General features: G+C 34.1%; 1 protein-coding gene across 1 annotated transcript in view; it reads left to right on the plus strand.

Annotated features, from left to right (window-relative positions):
- Positions 1-23163, plus strand: part of LOC129741779 (protein spire-like) — a 432182-nt gene that overhangs the window by 169199 nt on the left and 239820 nt on the right. Inside the window, exon 4 of the mRNA XM_055733564.1 lies at positions 11921-12390. Within this exon, the coding sequence (XP_055589539.1) occupies positions 11921-12390 (470 nt within the window). The remainder of the gene's footprint in view (positions 1-11920; positions 12391-23163) is intronic.

A 23163-nucleotide genomic window follows, 5' to 3' on the forward strand; every position in this document is an offset into this window, starting at 1 on the left:
TTTGTCATTTTTGTCATTTTTTTCATTTTTGTCATTTTTGTCGTTTTTGTCATTTTTGTCATTTTTGTCATTTTTGTCATTTTTGCCATTTTTGTCATTTTTGTCATTTTTGTCATTTTTGTCATTTTTGTCATTTTTGTCATTTTTGTCATTTTTGTCATTTTTGTCATTTTTGTCATTTTTGTCATTTTTGTCATTTTTGTCATTTTTGTCATTTTTGTCATTTTTGTCATTTTTGTCATTTTTGTCATTTTTGTCATTTTTGTCCTTTTTGTAATTTTTGTCCTTTTTGTCATTTTTGTCATTTTTGTCAATTTTGTTATTTTTGTTATTTTTGTCATTTTTGTCATTTTTGTCATTTTTGTCAATTTTTGTCATTTTTGTCATTTTTGTCATTTTTGTCATTTTTGTCATTTTTGTCATTTTTGTCATTTTTGTCATTTTTGTCATTTTTGTCATTTGTTTATATTTTTTGTATTTTTGGTCAGTTTTGTTATTTTTGTCAATTTTGTCATTTTTATCATATTTGTCATTTGTGCTATTTTTGTCATTTTTGTTATCTTTGTCATTGTTGATATTTTTGTAATTTTTGTATTTTTTTGTATATTTGTCATTTTAGTTGTTTCTGTCATTTTTGTCATTTGTGCTATTTTTGTCATTTTTATCGTCTTTGTCCTTGTTGTTATTTTTGTATTTTTTGAAATTTTTGGTATTTGTGTCATTTTAGTTATTTTTGTTATTTTTGTAATTTTTGTCATTTTTGTCATTTCTGCATTTTTTGTCATTTTTGGTCATTTTTTGTCATTTTTTGTCATTTTTGTCATTTTTGTCATTCTTGTCATTCGTGTCATTTTTGTTATTTTTGAGTAATTTTTGTGTCATTTTTAAATTTTTATTTTTTTTTTTTGAAATTTTTGTCATTTTTGTCATTTTTGCCATCTTTTATTTTTTCATGCTTATTTTTGTCATTTTTGTTATTTTTCCTTTTTTATGTCATTTTTGTCCTTTTTGTGATTTTTGATTATTTTTGTGTCATTTTTGTGTTATTGTTGTGCTTAATTTGTGTTGAGTCTTTTTGTGTCATTTTGTGTCAATTTTGAGTAATTTTTATGTTATTTTTTTGACATGTTTGTGATTTTTATGTGATTTTTGTGTCCTTTTCTAGTCATCTTTTCCATGTTTTTGGCATTCGGGTGTAATTTTTGTGTCATTCTGGGGTAATTTTTGTGACATTTTTGTTTTGGTTTATCATTTGTGCCATTATGTTATGTGAGTTTTGTGCCAGTTTCGTGTCGTTTTAGTGTTTTTGTCATTTTTGTGCCATTTTTGTTATATTTTATTTTGTGTCATTTTTGTGACATTTGAGTGCAATTTTTGGGGTATTTTTTGAGACATTTTGTGTGTAGTTTTTGCGAAATTTTATGACATTTTTATGTGTTTTTTCCGTTAATTTGAATCATTTTTGTATAATGTTTGAGTCATTCTCGTGTAAATTTTATCTTTTTGTTTGAAAAATTCGATATTTTTTACTGTTTTGACAATTTTGAGTATTTGGCCTTTTTTTTTTCTAATAATTTCACAATTTTGATAATTGTGAACAATAACGATAATTTTGATAGTTTGGAATTATTTTGACAAATCAGACGGTTTTAATAATTTAATAATTTTCTCAATTTTGGGAATTTCTCGGACGAGTACGATAAATCTTTGGTTTCTATTGCTCGACTGTATTTTTCAGCTAGAAATTCAAGCCTCAAAATTTTCAAACACTGTTGTGAATTTTGGTTCACTCGGTCATAAATAATGACACGTCACCTCTCGCAAACTAAATATTTGTGGAAACCCAACCGATTACCAAGCTCCGGAACACAAACAAGTCCTATGCGAGTACGGGGCACTTATATATAATTTCAACTGTTTTAGTAGACCTTTGCAACCAACTCCAGTTTTCAACCGATTCAGCAGCCAATATTTCAAATTCTTAATCGTGACATGACGGCCTGCACGCGAGCTAACTGCGGCAAACATGTTTTTGTTTTTTTCATGATATTAGTTTCAGGTTATTTGTGGTGAGGGTGGAGTCAGGGGGTGGTGGTTGTCTAAAGGTGTGCCTCATTTTGCATCACCTCTCTTATAAAAAAGACCCACTAACTGACAACAAAATTTCATGAGAGTCGAAATTCCTGTGCTGCACCTCACTGGCTGGTGACCAGCGGCGGTGAAATGAGACTAATAAATTTGGCCGTTTTAGCGTGCAAATAATTTCTCCTAAAATATGACCATTCTGGAGCTGGGCGAGAAAGGGGGAAATATGGTATGCCACCCTTTTTCCTTTTAAGATTTCTGGAGCCTAACTATTTTCACGAGGGTAACCTTGTTGCACTGGGTGCACTTTTGATTAATGTGTCACGTTTACATGTAAATGACTGCCGTTCCAGCAGCACCGGTTTAAAGGAACATAACAAATCTAGTTGGTTTTAATTACTTTCAGTTGTGTCTGAAGCCAACTTTGAATATTTTTTCATGTGGAATGTAGAGCTTTGGTTTTTTTTCTCTACCAGAGGAGCTATGTTTCCGGTGACATTTAGGTAATAACTTGGATTTGGCTGAATTTCTACAAGCACAAAAAAATAACCATTACTGCTAATGACTCCAACTACCTTGAAAACTTTCCATCAGTTGAATTTTTTTCTACCTTAACAAAACTTGGAGGAAGGATGAAGTGATAAGGAAAAAAGGCATATTTTTACTCTAAGATAAAACGACATTTTGAAGCCAGTACTGGAAAGATCGACCGTACCATAAAATTACCTACCCTGGAGTTTCTGGTCAAATTTTGGAATTTTTACGGAGATCATGAATATTTGAGTTGCATAGCAGTCGAAATCATCAATAATTCAAACAAACAATAAAAAAAGCCTCTTAATCATAAGCTTTTGTACAATGTATTTTTCTGAGTAACGGAGAGTTTTTGCCTTTTTTCTGTAAACCCACATTTGGAGACCTACACGTTTCTGCTAAACTTTCTCAAAACACTTTACGACTGGGTTCCAATTCCTATTTCAAATTGTTGAAAACTAAGTCACAACGTAGGTTTCAATGGTGGAATAGAGTTAATCTTTATTGTTTTTCTTCGTCAAGTCGTTGAGAGAGGTAGGCGATGATTCTTTGACATTGCACGCGTTTTTTTCGCTCCGTCCGCGAAAATTTTTATTTTGATGTTCAAGTGTGAAAAATAGTTTTAAAATAGTTGGTTTGTGAATCCGGTGGAACGTGTTAATATGATCTGTGACACTAAGATGGAGTTTCGTCGAAAAAGTATTCCTTTTCTCCAAAATTATTGAACAAAAATGACTGGTACTACGTCCGAGGGCCCAATGCGAGAGTTCCCGCGAGGTTTTGGATTATACTATGCTTTTCTGATCCGGATTTCAAGATAAGTAGATTTTTGTTTGTATTTTTTTTTCTATTTAGTGTTTCTATTAATTTTATCACTTTAAATAAGTGATGAATTGGATTGAAATATAGAATAAAATAAAATCTTATTTTGACAGGTTTATTGTTGTCAGCAAGGAAGGGAATATTTCACAGAGAGAAATATTTCACAAGTAAACTTTACTGGATAAAAACGATGCGATATGCAGCACTTCAAACATTTACAAATGAATTTTGGTTTTGGTAAAAAATTACAACTTTGAAAATTGTTGAGATACTTGAGATACTGTTTAATCATTTTAATTTTCTTTCCATAATTTGGTTCCGCGAAAATGTTTTCGTACGGTATCTTTCTAGCTGATCTTTTCAGCATTTATTAAAAAACACGCTAAGCATCCAACTTAGATGTGTTCCATCAAAATCGACCCACGATTGATTTTAATATGATTTTGCAAAGTTGAACTATATGGAAAACCGTTCCCTTTACTCCGGTGTACCTTATATAATGATCAAATACTTCAACTGCCTAGATTAACTTGACTATAAACTTTATTCTGAACAGTCATCAATGCAATAAAGAAAAAGCTATTAAGGCATACAATATGCTAAATCAACCCAATACATAGTAACTGAAGTTGTGTTTTAATATGAAATTCGTTTAAATTACAGCTGTTTTTTAACTCTTCCATTTTCCAGTAGGGATTGGTAAAATTTAGCCAAATGTTTATATTCAAATTTTGGGTGTTTGAGAAATGCGCAGAAGAATGGTTTAGAATCTTTGGAATTATTGGATTTCAAAGGATTTTTTTATATCAACATATTTTAAAATAAACGAGGAAGTAAGTTGGGTGCCGAAGTTATCAGTAAAAGTTGTAAAATAGTAACGCAAACCTCTGAAAAATCAATCAAATTTATCACATTTATGCAACATTTAAATTCAGGCTCAGGTGATACTAAAATAATTATGGATTTGATTATTCGGTAAGTAAATTGAAGGTAACACAAAGCTTCCATAAATTTGTTTATCACGATTTCAAAATAGGGCCATATTTCTTAGTGAACAATGCGAATCTAGTATCTTCAATACAATATGATTTTAAATTTTCATAATCGAATTATAGGAGATAAAAAAACTGGTTAAAAAATCAGATCCATGCACTTGTCAAAAGTGTTTCCAAATCGTTTCCCTTTTCCCACATTCCCAATAAATTTTTTTTGCTAGGATGCAGAGGTAACCTCGGTCCTAAAGCGCGAATTTATGTCTTTTATTCCTCTCTCTTCTTTTCCTTACTATCTATTGACTACTAGGACGTGGCCGGCGCCTTTATTGATGTTCAAAGAGAGAGCATCAGTTTTGTGCATTGAGAATGGCCTTCTAATCCCAAGAATCATTCTTTTGACCTTTGCGCAAAATTGATGGCCTCGGTCAATCACGGAGTAGCAACCATTTGCGATGCAGAACTTGTTCTACTGAGCCACGCCTGTGATCGTGGGGTTCGAAATACATTTGTTTTAAACACTGTCTAATATGATAGAATTTTTCCTATAAGCTTAAATACGTTAAGAATACTTTGCAAAATAGATTAGAAATGATACATATATACTTCAAAAACTGTTGATAAAGTATTTCGGGCTCAATGATTAAGGTGGATGTGAGTAGTCAATCAAGCTAAGCTAAGCTAAGCATTGTTTTTCTTCGTCAAGTCGTTGAGCATTATGCGATAAAGTGTACGGTATATAAATATTGAATTATTACGGAAGATCAATTCCTCTTATATTCATGGACAGACTAGTTACTAGACATTTAGATCACTTTGTTTCATGCAAACGGTTATATTATTAAAATTAAAAAATGTTTTTTCCGCATGATTTTCTCAAATATTTCTAAATGACGCTAGTAAGAAAAAGTAGCTCATAATCAAGAAAAAAAAGGGACATGGGGACATCGGTAAGATGCTGTTGTTCTTCGCAGAGGGCAAATTCAGCGTTCCGGAGGAGATTCGCAAGCAGTTTGCCAAAAAGTACATGGTGTGGCAAGCGATCTGCTCTTGTGGAAAGCGGAGCGCCGCCTTCGAGACGATCGTGCCGGTCGTAAACGGGCAGATTTACCTTAAGGAGTGCCCACAGAAGCGCTTAAAGGGTGATACGGTCGAAATTTGGTCAATATCAACTTGACGTATTTCTTTCAATTTTGCATTTAAAAAACCTGAGCACCCCTTATTTTGAAGGTGTGTGTGTGTGTGTAGAATGTTGCTCCTATTTTGATTTTGGAATTCACTCTTCAGTTGTCAAAATCCCGTCCAAGGAAGAAGAGCAGCGTATCAAAATTTTGCGAGAATCCGAGCTACTCGCACGCAAAGCTGGCAAAATCGCTAAAAGTTGACAAATCAACCGTTACAAATGTAATTAAAGTGTTTGGGGAACGTTTGTCGCCAGCCAGGAAGTCTGGATCGGGGGGAAATCGAAAACCGGAAGCCGCTGAGACGACAAAGAGAGTTGCCGGTAGTTTCAAGCGAAACCCTAACCTCTCTCCCCGAGATGCTGCAAATAAGCTGGGTGTATCGTCTACAACCGTGCATCGAGCCAAAAATCGAGCCGGACTATCGACTTACAAGATGGAAGTGATTCCAAATCGCGATGACAAACAAAATACGACGGCCAAAGCGCGATCCCGGAGGCTGTACACGAGGATGCTGACGAAGTTTGACTGCGTGGTAATGGACGACGAAACCTACGTCAAAGCCGACTACAAGCAGCTTCCGGGACAGGAGTTTTATACGGCAAAAAGAAGGGGAAAGGTAGCAGATATTTTCAAGCTCATGAAACTGTCAAAGTTCGCGAAGAAATATCTGGTTTGGCAAGCCATCTTTACCTGTGGCTTGAAAAGCAGCATTTTCATAGCTTCCGGGACTGTGAACCAAGAAATTTACGTGAAAAACTGTTTGAATAAACGTCTGCAGCCGTTCCTGAAGAAAAACGGTTGTTCCGTAGGGGAGAGTGGGGATACTTGATCGCTTTTTCTTATTTTCACCAAATCTTTTTGGAAAAGTTTAGCAACTCGCACTCTTTTACATTCTCTGACAGCGTGTAACTTCAAGTTTCTATGCTCCTAAAATTAGAACGATACTTGAACCCGTAGATGAACTAGAAGCATTTTCGTGGGAGTAAAAAAATTGCTATATTTTTTAAGTTAAGGGAAACTTGATCCTTTATTCAGGAAGGCCTAATCCATGGAAAAAATCAAACAAAACTCCAAGATAGAATGTTAATTGACTATTTTGGTCATGTTTGTTCTCATTTCACAATCTATAATTGTCAGGAAAAAAAATCTATAGCTTATTCCAGGGCCGTAGGAAGAACCAACTCATGGGGGGGGGTTTTGGTGACTGATTTTTACCTATGATTTTTTGTCTAACAACACACGAATTAAAAAAAAATTAAAAAAAATGTTTTTAACTATATGATTATTAATTTTCAAGTACTCAGTAATAGTTTTCGTATGTAATTGTTACTTAAGAGAAGACACGAATGCCACAGGGATGGTAAAAAGTCACTGATAAAACCTTAAACAAAGTAACTTTAGAAAATTGGTCCTTAACCTAAAGGGTGAGCTAATTTTTTTGTTATGAAACCTCTAGAAACAATATATGAAATTTGCTTTCATCGATGGTCAAATTTTTTAAATTTGTTTAAAAGTCTGACAGCCTTCAATTTCTTAAAAAAAAACTTATTCTATACTCAAATCAAACAAGCCCAATTCTCTAAACTCTTTTGCAAGTTCCAAGATTCTAACCATTGATGAAATAAATATAATTTTCCAAAAAAAATCATTGAGTGATAGAAAATTTCCGAATCAAATTTTCATGATGCAAACTTGCACAAAATTTATGATTTTAGTTTGAAATTTGGCTTTAAAAAAAGCTGTAATATTAATTATGTTTTTCAATACACCGCAAAAATAAAAAAAAATAATTGTGCAGATTTTTTAGGGGTAGATCAGGTACATGTTTCTTAAATATAAAATATTTTACATAAACAATCAATTCCATACTAAAATCCTGTGAAGATTTTTTAAAAATATAATTTAAGATATTTTGCATGAAAATCAACTCAAACTCTACTTTATATTTGTGATTTTCAGCTGAATTTTGGGTACTTATTCTGATTAAAAACTTTGAAATCTGAATTGAGTTGACAAGCAAATTTTTAAGTTTATGTTCTCTAGACTTTCTAAACAACTTTATGTCGATTGAAAATCTATTTTACAAGCTAAATCTTTTTCTAAATTTTAAATCTGAATTCTAAACCTGAATGTTTCTGAATTTCCATACGATTTCCGAAATGTACAAAAAATACGATTTCCGAATCTTAATTAAAGATCAGAACTTCATAAGCCAAATCGTAGAGCCCTCATTCATATTCATATTATTTAAATTCTGTAGTGCTGGTTTAATCTAAATTTATTATTTCAATTATTTATTTTTAATCTGTTTCGTGAATCTGGTTCAAAATGTGAATTTCGAATAATGAATCAGAATCTGGTTTTCAATTTTGGATTGCCACTTAGAAACTTTTAATGTTTAAATATTGTGTTAGAATAAAGTTCAAGAACTACGAATTTGAATATAAAACAAATTTCTTCTTTTTCCATATTCGGAAAACTATTATAAAAATATTGAAAATCCATTTGATTTTCGAGAAACAATAATTAAATTTGATATGAAATGCAAATCCGAGTTCGAACAAATATTTTAAAGCAGCTTTTCAATCATAATTTCGTATGATTATTCGAACTTAAAATCAAGAATCCTAAACGTGATACAAAATCAGAAATACGAAAATATCTAGACAAACGAATTTGTTTGTAGGAATATTGAACCAGAACCTCCAAAACGAGTTTAATTTAAAATTAAATATTCAGACCTGAATTTCTATGATACGGTTGGCAAATTTCCCGGTTTTTACCGGATGGGCCCGGATATTTCATATAGAATTTGGGAAAAGTCTGGTCCGACCCGGTAGCCCAGATTTCATTGAAGAAGTCCGGATTTTGCCCGGGTTTGTTCTAATTCTCATTCTTAAATCAAACTTATGAAAACAAATTGTGTTGTAATTTTTTTTATTTATGCGTCCAAAATTTTTGCAGCAAGTTTAAAAAAATTATCATAAAGGTTATTTAAGTTTTTTTTCTAGATTTTTTATGTGTAATTCCCAGGTTTTGACCAAAATTGCCCGATATTGCCTGGATTTGGACGAGCATTTTGAAATCAAATACCCGGATTTTGCCAGGTTTTTATATAAAACAGCCCGGATTTGTCCGGTACGGATACGTGCTGAAAAAAATATGACAACCTTATTCTAGGACAAGTGAGAAAATTTTGAAAAACTGTAGCAGAATTTTGAACTTGAAATGGGTTTTTGAGGTTTTTGTATAAGTTTCTAATTCAGATAGTAACTCTTGAATATCTTTGCTCTATTATCATAATTTTTTTTATGAATTTGAAATTTGGAGTGTAGAGTAGAATACCTCGCTTGCTTTTTTGGACCCTCATGGGGGGGGGGGTTTAACCCCCAAAACCCTCCCCCCCGTTCCTACGGCCATGGCTTATTCTCAACCCTTATGACATTGCATACTTACGGGCGCAATTTTTTATAAACAAGAGAAAATCAATTATTTTAGCCATTTGTTCAGATAATTGATGGATGAATATTAGCTTTTGGATAAATATTAGTAATCTCGTAATCAGCAATGACCACGATCTATTGAGAAGAAGAATATACCGGGATCATTTGTACCCATATATTAGGGATCAATTGTACCCAAAATCAACATTTTAGAAAACTTTTTCTGAAAAAAGTTAGGAGTTTTGCATCGCTTTAAAAAATTGTATTTTGAAGTTCATTTTACACTCGAAAGATTGATGTATTGGAATAAATATTTTTGTTATAATATTTCCATGTTAGGAAAATTTTAAAATGATGAAAAAAGATCTTCAAGTCACTTCTTGTGAAATTTTGTTCAAATGTTCAAAGTTCAATAACTCAAAAACTTATTTTGTTAAAATTTTTTGAGCTTCAACCATTGCTGTTTTGTTCCATTTGGCACATTTTTCTAGAACATTTGATCTTTGTACGACATTCCAATTTGGAGATATAGCTAAGGAATCAAGTATCCCCAGGGATCAAGTATCCTCATTCTCCCCTACTGTTTTGGCCGGATTTGGCATCTTGCCATTACGGTAAAAAGGTTCCCAAGGACAAAATAAACACCTTTTAAGATGAAGTAATTTCCCGATACTACGGTGAAAATTTTATTTTGAAAAAAAAAAAATCCGTGGGGAAGGAGGGGGGTTGGGGTATAAACGGCGATGTTTCCTCCCCCAAAGCACCGTCTAGTACTTTTGCATCTGTTCATCGAAGGGGTGCTTCCACTCTTTGATCACCTCATGATTGTCCGGCCGACGATGTCTCCGTTCTTATCCCGCCAAACTTCGGCTTGCGGCACGAAGCCTTGGCGGGATGCGTTGAGTTTCTGATAGAACTTTCGTGTTTCCTGGGAACCATCTAGAGCTGATCGGGAGCTGAAAGTGCTGCGCAAGGCTGAATATTCTATTTCCGTAGATTAAAATATACAATAAATTTCAATTAATGAGAAACTCAAGATTTCAGTTTCGATTCGAGCAAGGCCAGGTAGAGCAGCTAGTAATCAATAACAAAAAAAAATCTTATGTGCAGCCTGACGAAAACATTTAAAAGTTCAGTGTAACTGCGCCAAAAGTTGTTCTATTTTCTCCAAATGTCATAAACAACTTAAATATGGACCTACATGAGTAGCAAACCGAAGCTAATGGAGATTTATGGAACCGCTAGGGTGTCAGAGTTTCCTCTGGCAGCTAAGAAAAAACACATCACGATTGTCAGATTGGGTCGGGTGGAATAAAAACATAAACTTCGCCGTAGCAGTTTCCAACCCATGTTACTTTGCAGTCGGAATCTGGAACTGAGCTGCGCCTTTGCAACGATCAACTATTTAGGTATAGGTTCCACCGTAGTTTCTGTTTAATTCAATTTTCATGTATTTTGATTGAACTTCAAAGTCCAACTACTAAACAAGCCCGGGAGTCCGTTATGTGTAGCGGAAAAGCTCAAACCTGGCGACTCCGATGCAATGGAGAAACGGTTGCTGTCAAGATCTTGGATCGGTGATGCCAAGCCGAGTGAGTTGAAGGTCAAGCATGTGTGCTGCGGCAATTCAAACTCTTTTCATTCGGGCAGCATTCATTGATGATGATGATGATGGGTGGGTGGGTGGCTGGATGGCTAGCAGCAGCAGCGGTGGCACCAAGTATCTATACCATTATTCACCTGCGGCGGGACATTTCGAATTAGATTCGGAACCTGCGAAGCACCTTTGGACTTCTGTAGGAAAGTGCGGAGGGAAGCGGAAAAGCGAGATTTCAACATATATGTTGGACCCAGTTTTGGCCTTTTGATGGTTGCTGCCGATGGAAGTGACCGCGTGCGCACTTTTCTGAGTCACGATCTGGGTCTTAATTCTTGCGGTTCGATTGGTCGTTGCTTAAAGTTAGTTCTCGCCACTGGAAACCAATTTGTGGCAATAAATCTATGGTGCTTATTTGGGATCCGTTTGGTGTTTCGAGAGGAGGCATTTATAAATTAGATAATGTTACACCAGCTGTATTGATAATTCTATGCAATAAGTAGAAATCGAAATCGATTCATGTGTGCTGATTCTTGGAACGTTCTCTCAAACGATGGATAAGAACTCAAAAAAATTATTAAATTTATTTGCTTATTTCACGATTACTTGTGTGCTGAACAGAAGGCCGTTCAAATTTGTAATGGAATTTCAAAGTTTTAATAAGAACTTAAATTTTGGGCTGAATGAAATGAACACCAGCTCATTGATGGAGCTTATTAAGCTGTGGTTAACCTTTTTAACGAGACTTTTGGTTGCTTGGTATCATACTCGCTAACATAACAAAATTTTTAGAGAGCTATGTTATTTACAATTTAGACTAAAATTTCTATTTATGCATAAGGCTTCCGACAAAAACCTAGTCTACAAACTAGAACTTGTAAAATGATCTTCGGCAATGGTCACTAATGGTGCCAATGGTGTCCACATGGGCAGCTGACTTTATTATCGAATCCGCTCCGTGATTTGTATCCAATGGTGGTCGGCTGCGAAAAGAGGTCGAACCAAGGACTGAGTTTGGCTCACCCCTTGGGAAAACCCATTTCGTTTCCGAAAAAAAAAAGATGATTTTGGCACGCATTACTGCCGTTTATGCACGCAGCATTGTCATGTTGTTGCGAGGACTTTTCCTTTTCAGGGTTATAAACTTTTTCAACATTTACGATTAAAATCTAACGCCAACAATAGGATTCTTACTTTGTTTCATACTTGGAGCAGTTTAAAGTGGAACTGTTTTAATAACTTCAAACATTCTTCTCTTTCCAGACAACGATGACGAAGGTATCGAGCACGACTCGGAGGAATCGATCACGGACGAGGACGAAGCAATGGTGGCCGATCACGAACAGAACGACGATGACGACGACTTGGATCCGAACATCCAAGACTCGGACGATGGCCACGTCGAGCTAGACGAGCTAGCTTCGGATGAGTTAGACAAAGCGGTGGAGGATCGACTTCGGGATTCGGAAGTCCGATTACGACGACACACCAATCACAATCGGTCCCGCTTCGCAAACTTTCATCAAACCCATCTGAACGGTCTGAATTCCTACCACCATCGCCATGGTTGTAAAAACCTGCTGAACAATCACCGACAATGCAATGGGGATAGTGGCGGATGTGGGATTGGCAGGCGAGGGAGTGGACCTGGCGAGGATAATCTCTGTCCCAGCAGTAGGAGTAGCAAGAAAAAATCTCATCGTAAAACCAAAGAACTGGATCGGGTGCTTTCGGTAAGTAAAAAGCTAGTTATTTAGATAAGGTTTAAACCTCAAATTGATCGATGCAAAAGTCTCAGTTATTTGGCGACCGTCACACTTCTTGTCATACTCGTATTGAACCGAAAAAAAAACTTTCACAAGTCTTCATGACTTGTTCATATGAAATTTTTCTAGGATTCAACTTAAGGAATGTTTCTAAATTATTTGGTGACCGTGACATTTTTTGTAGAACAGAGTTAACTGCTTTTCAAAGCATAAAATTAGCAAAAATCTTGAGCACAAATTATAGAGTTTGCTACATCAATTAACATTTTTTAACGAAATGTGGTGCAAGCATTCAGAATCAAGTGAGAAATTTTATGCCCTCATGACTGAGATTAATTCTTTTTGGTTAAAAATTGATCATTGATAGGCGAAATAAGTTTCTCGTTTCTCTATCAAACAATTGGATTTCGACAATTATAACAGGAACAACACATTTTCTCCTTTATCTTTGGAACACTCCTTTTTTAAGCTTTATCGGTGAAAACTGACAGTCACCGAGAATAGTGTAAAGTGTAAAATCTGGAACCAATTGCGGAAATCAGGGTCATTTACTCATCGAATCGTCTAGGCGCGATGATGGGGACGATTCGAAACCGCGAATCAATACTTATCATTGTTCAAGCACACTGCGCTGCACAGGAAGGTATTGATGACCTTCCTGTGCAGCGCAGTGTGCTTGAAAGTATTGATATTCCCGTTGATTTGGAAGCTAAAAAAACCACCACCCCTCTTTCATTCAGTCCACAGACCGTCCGTCGTCCCAATCAATCTCCCCAACAATGCATTGGGGATCGCAGTTTTCAAAGTCATAAATCTTAATTACGTTCATGCCTATGCTCACACTCAAATGGGTTTTAGAGACAGGGCATAGCATAGCCGAATGATACGTATTTCCTTATGTGTTTCAGTATGTCGGGCTAGGGCAAAATTGACCATTCACTATGTAGCAAACTAACTAACTAACTAAATCCAATCTGAGGAAAGTGAATGAAGCAGCCGAATGAAAGCCGAAACCGTACTGTGTCATTAAATTTTTAGGAAGCACCATTTTATGGGCCTTAACTTTCACCGTCAATCGGTTCTTGTTTTCATTATCAACACATACTATTATTACGCTATAAATGGTTAATTCCCTTCGATTCGTTGAACTTTTGATGGTGAGTTTAATGGAAAATTTAACCTAACTATACCAGTTCAGGAACGAACTTTTAAAACATGAAAACAATGTCAGTAGCAATGATAGTTAATTGGTTCGGATTTTAATTTTTTCCTTTATTTTTCTCACCTTCGATCCTATTATAAAAAACTGAACAAAAAGAAAGGTTTTTTAGAAAAATTTTTACTTGTAAAAATTTTACTTTAAATAAAAATTCAAACAGATACTTGTTGTCAACGCTTTTTAAGGAATTTTTGCAATCTTTAGCCTTTATAATGAATATTAGCTCATAGCTGCATCCAACAACAAGATTATTTATTGTGGTTTATGTTATCATCATAATTTTTCTTTTTATAACTGTAACCATTTCCCTCTGGCTGTCTGTTTATTTTTTTTTTATTTAAAGTTAATATGGGTAATTAATTGGGTACGAGAAATGTGTCTGTGATTAATTGGGACTCCTCCCCACTTCCATTGGGGAGATATGAAGGGGAGAGGCGGTCTCCTATACAATTTTTTGCATAATTCGAAAAGTAATCGTGCGAATGAAACCAATTTAGACATAGGAAGATATTTAGGTACAAGAAATGTTTCTACGATCTTTTCTTCCACTGGAGGAATGAGAAGTGGGGAGGAGGTCTCCCACATAATTTTTTGCATAACTCGAGAACTAGTCGAGCAAATGACACCAAATTTGGCGTGAGAGCATATTTTGGTTCGAGAAATATTTTATGTGTTTGGACTATTGTCTTTCTCTATTGAGAAGAGGCGGAGAGAGGAGGGAGGAGGAGATTTTTGGATGACGCGAGAACTTTTTATTCAAATGCAATCTAATTTAACAGCAAAAGGTAATTGGATACAAAACTTTAACAAAGACTATTTAAGGTTTTTTCCTCCGTAGGATAGGAAGGGGGAAGAATAGCTCCCAAAGTGAGGGGGTAAGAGTATTTAAATTTAAGAAATATTTCTATCATGATTTGGTTCCTTCACGAAATAGGAAGGGTAGAGTGTGGAGAAACGAATAGAACTATGTTAATTGATATTTCAAACCGATAAACTTCGACACTCGGTATAACTTTTATTCGCCTTTCATTTGAAATTACACAGTCGGAATTATTGTTTTAAAAAAAACGCTCCGCTGACTAATAGCGTATTTGTTTTCATCTCGTGGCTGTCTGCTGTCATCTGCATATAAAAAACGCTTTGACAGCAAAACTAGTGCGCCACCCGGTTAAAAACAAATACGGTATGAATGTTTGAGTCAAGACCCATTTCTGGGTCACAGTTTAAATTAGTTGAAATTATTTTCACTAATGTCATTAATTTTTTTAAAGGTATAGCAAAGGACACCGGGTCACCTTGATTCATATAAACCTATAGCATTGAAGAGTCCATATGTTTAAAACTGATTTTATATAAATTGTACATTCATTATCTGAATTTTATTAGGCAAACGAAGAGTTTATTTTTTTACAATCGAGATTTTAAGAAATTTTGAACGTGGGACTGTTTTAAAGATTCTCTAAATTTGCTCCACGGGTCTTTAAATTTAGCCGGAAATTTCAAATATGATTTATTTTTATCTCCAAAGATATTCGAGGTAAGATTATTTTTTGCTAGAAAAAAAAATTTATTTGCCATTTAATTAGACTATAAATACCTTGCATTGACAAATACTTTTGCTCGGACACTGTAAGATGCCCTCGCTACCTGTATATGTGATTGCAATTTTCGAGAATTGTTAGTTTTCAATACGAAATAGAGATTAATTGTCATGATTTCTTTCATTATTTTTTAAGGTGTAAATGGCATATTTTGGTGTATTTTTCGATAAATATTTGGTGATTAAGATTGTTCTTTTTTAAAAAATTTAAATTTGAAATATCTCAAAAATAAGAAATTTGATAAATCTACTTTAAATTATGAGTTTGAATTCGCAAAAATTAACAGAATTGAAAATGTTTGAGAAAATCTGAAAATTTCCGGTGCAAATCCGTCAGATATTTAAAAAAATCCCATACAATGGAATTGATTAGGCAAATTATTGGCTTTATCAGTCATTGCCATCGATTTTTATCCTAGATTAAATATATTTTTTCTATCTTTATTTTTGAAACCAAATCACTGTTAAATTCACGCTTTTATTAAGTTTCAAAGAAATTAAGCCATTTCGCGTTGATTCAATGCTCAAACTAAATTTTACTCCACGCATGATGTTTAAGTGCATGAAACTTATTTTCGAGATAACAAACTTTATAGTTTTGATTTTCCATTTTTTCATTTATTTATGGGTTAATTGCTGTTTTCATTCGATCAATGAAGCTTAAATTTAAAAAATCTAAATCTTACAGAACATAACTATTAGGATTGGAACAATGCCAGCAGGAAGACAGCCTCAATTCTAGCCTCAGTTTCCACACCGTCCATCGTGGCAAGGAAAGATTAGGTCTAAAGTAAGTTTTCCAGATTGTCCGATTTTATTCGGGTATACCCAGTTATTTTATACAAAATTTGGCCTGGATGTTATTGAAAAATCCCGGATTTTACCTGGATTTATTCTTCGCCTTATTGGTCAAATCGATATAAAAAACCAACTTGTTGAATTTTTTTTAATTTACACATCCAAAGTTTGAAAAAGGGTAAAAAAGGGCTCCCATAGCAAATTGACGCAGAATATGACATTGCTCAAATTCAGTGCTGGGGTGCCATTTGAAAAGATGTGAAAAAAATAAAATATTAAATTGTAATTATCCAATTTTGAAACCGTCATAACTTAGAGGTTCACGATATTGGGCAAAGTTGTCTTTGAATCTTCAGCAGTAAGAAGCAGCTTGAAAATTTGAGATCGGTGCAACAACGAGGCTGTAGGATTTTTTGAACAAAAAGTGTCATTTTCCATACTAATTTCCAATTTTGATATTTTGGTACAGCTGATTTCAAATCCTAGAGCCACCGAAATTTGCACAGTTGTTATTGGTCCTAAAAAGAACCCAAAACCGTTTGACCTTTTTTTGGCTCGACTCTGACCGGTCAAGTGTAGGCACATCTAGTTTTTATCTAAGTAAAAGGCATATGGAAAATAATTATTATTTTATAGAGCTTTTGCATATCAAATCGACCATTTATTTCAATGGACATTGACATAACACTTAATTCAACCAAAACTTATTCAATATCTTAATGTTTTACCTCAAACGATAGCTACCTTATAAACTCAACTAGCATTCAATTATGAATTTTTAAGAATTCTATCGTTTTCTGATTTTTTCATTGTGAAAAAACATGTAATTCACATAATTTTGGGATGCTGAACACAAATTTGGCATCCATTTTTAATTTGGGGTCGCCCATAATACACGAACCACATTTTAAATATTTTCTTGAGCCATTTTACTTATTTAAATGTTTTAAAAACTTATTTTGCATGAAATTATATAATATGTGATAACTGGAAGTTTTCCCTGTTGAAAAATATCACGAAGTTTAGGAATGACCCCTTGATTTCAACTAATTTTGGTTTTCTAAGCCAATTTATCAAAAAAATTAAAATAACTTCTTGAACTACAAATCAAAATAATGTTCTTCATTTTCTTCAGCATAACTGTCATAATATCCTCGTCCTTTACTTTTGATTCAAAAAAGTTTTTTTTCATAAGCAATATTGTTTTTTTCTTCATATATATGTTGCCTTTTGAATGTGTTTCTTTTGTTCAAGAGGACAGTAACATTTATAAATCACACCATCGAAAAACATCTTACTTTTCGGCAACTTATTGATTTCGAACTCAAAAGTTTTTCTTGCCGATACCGGGAATTGAACCCAGTATGCCTGGCATACTAAAACCAGACTTGCGCCAGCCTATCCGCTAGACCACATCAGTACTCACCATATATATTTTATAAAAAAATTTCATCACAATAAACAACGGACCAACTTTATAAGAATGTAAATACAGCCTTCACTGCTGATGAACTTTTTAAATAAAGACTATCAAGAAAGAAAATTACAAATAATTTTACTATGATTGAATCATAAAAAAGAGTTTAAACTATCGTAAGCGTACTAAATGACTTTTCTGTATTAGCTTATTTTCTTAGTTTAGACCGCTGCATGCTTTGTATTTAAAATTCAATTTTTTCATTTTCACACCTCCCATAACTTGTTTTGGTTGTTTTTACTGCCACAAATAGCAATAAAAAATTTGGAGGCGGTTCATTCAGTTCTGAATAAGCGCAACGAGTTTAAATTTTGTAAAGAAATTTGTATGGGATAACATTTTTTTCATTCAAAGTTCACCAGAGATGTGCTGAAAGTTCTTTGGATTTTTAAATTCTTCTTTATGCTTGCACAACATTTCATGTAAACAAACCTTAAACCTAACTTTTACCCCAAAAAAAATATTCGATGTTATGCAAAATCATAGCATATCATCATATCATAATGTTATCAAAATATTTTTTTTTTTCAAATTTTATACTGCTCATTTAAAAGCTGTCTAACCGTAGGATGAAAATAAATAATCGCAAAAACTGCTTTGCATAGCCAATGGAAGTCAACTATCATTTCATCTTGACAAAAACATTTTTTTAAATTAGTGAAAGCTCTAGCCAGAAAAACCTGCCAATTTTCAATAATATTCATTGAATTCAGATTTCTAATTTGAAAATGGTCATAACTTTTTTCATGAAATACTAAGCATTTTCTCGTTTTACCAAAAATGAAGCTGTAGAATAGGCAAAACCAATAATTAAATACAAACTTCATTAAAAGCTTATTTGAATTTTTCTGGATTATTTTATACGCAAAAATATCTTCTTAATTGAAACGCTTTGCGCTAAATCAGGAACCAACCAAATCATCCTAAAATCTACAATGATGCTTGGTGATCCACAAGACATCGAAAAAGTATATGGGAGCTTAAAGTCATTTTATGCAGCGGTCTAGTGTATATTTATTTTAGTGATGCCGACAGTGTATCAACTGTATGGTTTTACAACTTGTTAATAAAAAATGAATGGAAAATTCTCGTGACCGTGAGAAGGCAATATTTTGGTAAACTAGGTAAAACTTGATTTTACACTTTTTTTTGGAAGTGACGGTACGAATTAGATTTTTCAAATATTTCTAAGTCATCGGCGAATCTCGTTTAAGAAATATCACTCTCAGTTTCAATGAATTGACACTTTGTCTACTGTATAGTCGATTCACATAACATTCAAGGTCACTGGTGGGCGTTTTCGTTTATTTGTTGTGTCATGCCCAAAAAAGCCAAGTAAAAAACCAACAATTCATCCAAAATTACCGGCAACTCACCGGTGTCTGGCTAAACGTTTTGTGTGGAAATGACACATGACAAAGATCAGCTGTTGGAAACCATGACAACAATAACTACCACCCACCCACAACGTATTCGTCAATTACTGTTAATTTCACACTCCTTTAAGGAACCGGTGTCGTGCGCAAGTACAGCTAAGTGGGCTCGATGCCGGACGCTCGATGCTTCCTGTTTCTTCGCTCGTCAATCGAACAAAATTTAAAGTGGGTGGTCCCCGGTGCTTACCTTTTGAAATCTTTCGTTTACATACATATATTTCAAACCTCAACCGAAAGACGACGACCCAAAAGAGGAAATGAATCAATTTCTTGTCTGCGCTTCTCAAAACTGTTCACATCTGCTTACAAAATGGTGGGAGAGGTGGGAACTTGTAACTAGGGTAAATGTACCCGACCTTGGCACCTAAGGCATGGTTTACCCTTTTTTTTAAGATTCCAACCTTCTTGTTGAGTGCACCATAGAACATCCTTTGAAAAATTTACTTGCTAACTTGCTTAGAGTTCAACAAAAATATGTTTTCTCTATGGAACTTTCAGTAATGTGAGCAAAATGTATGCAAAGTATTCACTGCAGTGCTCCAATTACTTGGCCGCCGTACCAATTGTTTGCCGTTTCGATGATCCGATTCTTGGCCACCAGCAAAGTGCAATAGATCTTTACCAACAATGCTCAATTGACAGTTAACAGAATCGTTGGCTATTCTGAATATAAGGCCACTGACAGAATGACGTCAGCTGAGCGTAAAGTTCTATGCGACGATTGAACACCGGGCTTCACTCATACAACAAAAAGGCTTTCGAAAACATTGATGAAATTTGGTTGGATGGGAAGCACAAAATAAGCTTTCATTTCAAAAAGTCGGAAGTCCAGAATTTCCGCAATTCTTTTTTTAATTTTTAAAACTTTAACTTTTTACTCATTTAAACAAAGTGATGATTATAAACACCTCAGGTTGTTTCAGAATATTTGTGTATGAACAAGAATCATTGGTTTATGAATGACAACCAAACCTTCATCAGAGGGACCGATTCAGAAACGAATTATGTCCGCGAGTGGTTTGAACTTTCTCTTCTTTATGAACATTAAATCCCTTTGATGAAATCTAAACTAACATATTTTGTAAGCAAACTTTTTAAACTAAACCCTTCAAAAAATTTCTCCAATATGTATACAGTAAGTTACTTATGAAGGACTGATAAAATCTGAATAAAGCCAATCAATCTAGGAAAAGTATTTCAGATGGCATGGGCTTATCTAGACTAGTCCAGGTTTTCAACGTAGGGTTTAAAAAAAAGTTGGTGTGGTCCAGCTGCTAGAATATTAAGGTAAAATATCCGTATCTGGCACCGATTGATTCACATTCCTCATTACACATTCCTTTTTTTTTTAAGATTTCACAGTTCATCATTTTTGCGAAGTTTGTTGAGACAATTTCATCAAAATAAAAATCAAATACGACAGGAGTAATACTGAAAAGTGTGAGCCGTGTCAAATAAACGAATTATTAAAAAAACGGCTTGAACATGGTTGTTGTGAAAGTGGTATTGTAACGTTGAATTCAAATATCTTATTTTGAACTTTTCTCATCGATTAGATTTTTCCAAATATTGAAAAAATTGCTTAGATTTTCTCATTTTTTTTGACTTGAATGCTAACTGAACAAATTCAGGATGTGACAGATTCATTTACGACATTCCTATGGTTTTGTGCATCATGATGTGTTGTCATTTATAAATCATTGTTTAAATTATTTCTTTTGATTTTTTATAGACCATAATATTATTAGGGTTATTTTCACTACCAAATAACTATCTTCATACTATGGAGTTTGGCTTCATAAAGTAAGAAATTGAAAAATTCTTTGAATGTTATTTTAAAATTTTGCCCTTTTGAATTTGTTAGCTGAGATTATGAGCTTCTAGCAAGAGCCATCTCGAATGCCCGGGCGTTGCGCAGTGGTTTGACACGCCAAATAGATGTTAGAATGTAAACCTTGCTAAAACATTTTTTAATTCGACTCACATCTAATATTTTAAGGAATAATTGGAAACGATATTTTCCTGAACTTCCAACTTTTGTTTCCAAGAAAAAAAACTAGAACAAAAATCCAAAAAATTAAATCTGAGTATATGGTTTCCAAGCAATAGAAAACGATCCCAAAACTCAATTAATAATGTATTTTATATTATAAAGTTATAAATTCCATCGATCTTACAGTTTTTGATAAGAAAAACATCTTAAGTCTTGTGAGTTGCTTAATTTCACTAAGTGTTTTTTTTTTTATTTCGAACCACTGTGTTCTGTAGGAGACCACGTGGTCTCTGTTCGGCAGACTGCAATGCAAATGCTGTTCGCACGCATACCAATGTACCTTCGATTCATGGTTCCCAAATAGCGATTTTTGCATTTTCAATGTTTGGATATGACTTTTAATTAGTCGAATCACTCATGTTCTCCAACTTATTTCGAAGCTTAAGTTGATAGAAACGATCTTATCATACAACCCAATTAGTATAAAAACATTTGTGCGTAGTTTTAAATGAATTTTTAGGGAAAACATCAGCCCAAAAATACCTCTTTAATGAACATGTATTTTTTCCAGCTTCCAACACTGGTGGTGTATTTCGATTGAAGTAGCATGCCAAGAAAAGGAACAAAATTAGTTTTCAGTTTTTATTCAAAACCTAAATAAATATTCATTCTTTGTCTTTCTAGTATTTTTTTTATTTTTTGCCGAGTTTAACTTTGGACATGAGTATTTATTGCAAATTTTTCAAATGAATGCCTGCGTTTTAAATCGCATGTGAATTTAACAGTTGCACTAGAAAGGTGAGTTCTTTTGATTTTCATACGGTGGTTTCCAACATAATTGCCTCGGATGGAGATCGAAAAAATAAACTACTTTAATAAAGTACAAACAATTAAAAAACTCGGTATGCACAGATTTGAAACAAATTATTCTCTTCGCAATTAAAATATATTCAAAATTTTTTAGCTCAATTTGGACCTGAAAAACATGAAAAGGCATGTTGGCATGCCAAGATAAGGACCATGCCAAAATAGGGCTCACTTACCCTAACACTCCTCTGATGTTTCTCAATCGATGAAACGGCCAAATTTGTTCAGTTCCCCGGATCAGAATGGGTACGCAATAATAAATTAATTGATTTATTTTGGTCCGACGGCGAGAAGCGATCGGCTGGCTGCCAAATTTTGAACGGAAGTTGATCCCAACAACGGATGAATTGGGCAATTAGAGAGAACCGTTTAACAACAACAAAAATGACACGTTTCATTCGAGATAGCAACGCTATTTGGAAACGTTACCTAATTGGAGAATTTACACATTTTTTATCTTTTCTATTTACTATGAGCTGACGGCATTATGTGATAAAATATGTTTATCAACTAAATCTCTAAGGCAACGAGGCACTTTGAAATATTACTTTTGACATTTTGAAAAAAATGTCAAAAACATTTCTAAATAATTATATTGCACCTTTTCCCTGAGCAACTGGTTTTTCTTCACTCAAAGCATCAGAGATGAATAATTTATGTGAATTCTTTGATTTTGTTGTCTATAGTTAACAATTTGTGGATAGTTTTAAACTTAAGGGTATTTTTTCCAAGATGTCTCGAGATATCTCGTATATGTGTTAACACAAATTGAACAATTTAATATGTTTTAAGGCCCTCAAAAATTTCACGATGAGGATATAACAAGTAATATTTGTTTGAACAAACAGCTTTTTTAAACCCGTTCAACTTTTACAGTTTTCAGGAATTTTATTTTGGCTGGATTTTTTGAAGGCATGCAGCATTTCAAGGCTGAGTCATAAGTGGCGGGAATAAATAGATGCCAAAAAAAAAGGATTTAGGATTGAAGTTGAAAAAAGAAGGTAGATTGAGAAGAAGATGGAGAAGAAGTTGGATAAGAAGATGGAGAAAAAATTGGAGAAGAAGATGGAGAATAAGATAAAGATGAAGATGAAGATGGAGATGGAGCTATGGAGATGAAGATCGAGATGGAGATGGAGATGGAGATGGAGATGGAGATGGAGATGGAGATGGAGATGGAGATGGAGATGGAGATGGAGATGGAGATGGAGATGGAGATGGAGATGGAGATGGAGATGGAGATGGAGATGGAGATGGAGATGGAGATGGAGATGGAGATGGAGATGGAGATGGAGATGGAGATGGAGATGGAGATGGAGATGGAGATGGAGATGGAGATGGAGATGGAGA

This window comes from Uranotaenia lowii, chromosome 2, assembly GCF_029784155.1.
Source record: "Uranotaenia lowii strain MFRU-FL chromosome 2, ASM2978415v1, whole genome shotgun sequence".
NCBI lineage: Eukaryota > Metazoa > Arthropoda > Insecta > Diptera > Culicidae > Uranotaenia > Uranotaenia lowii.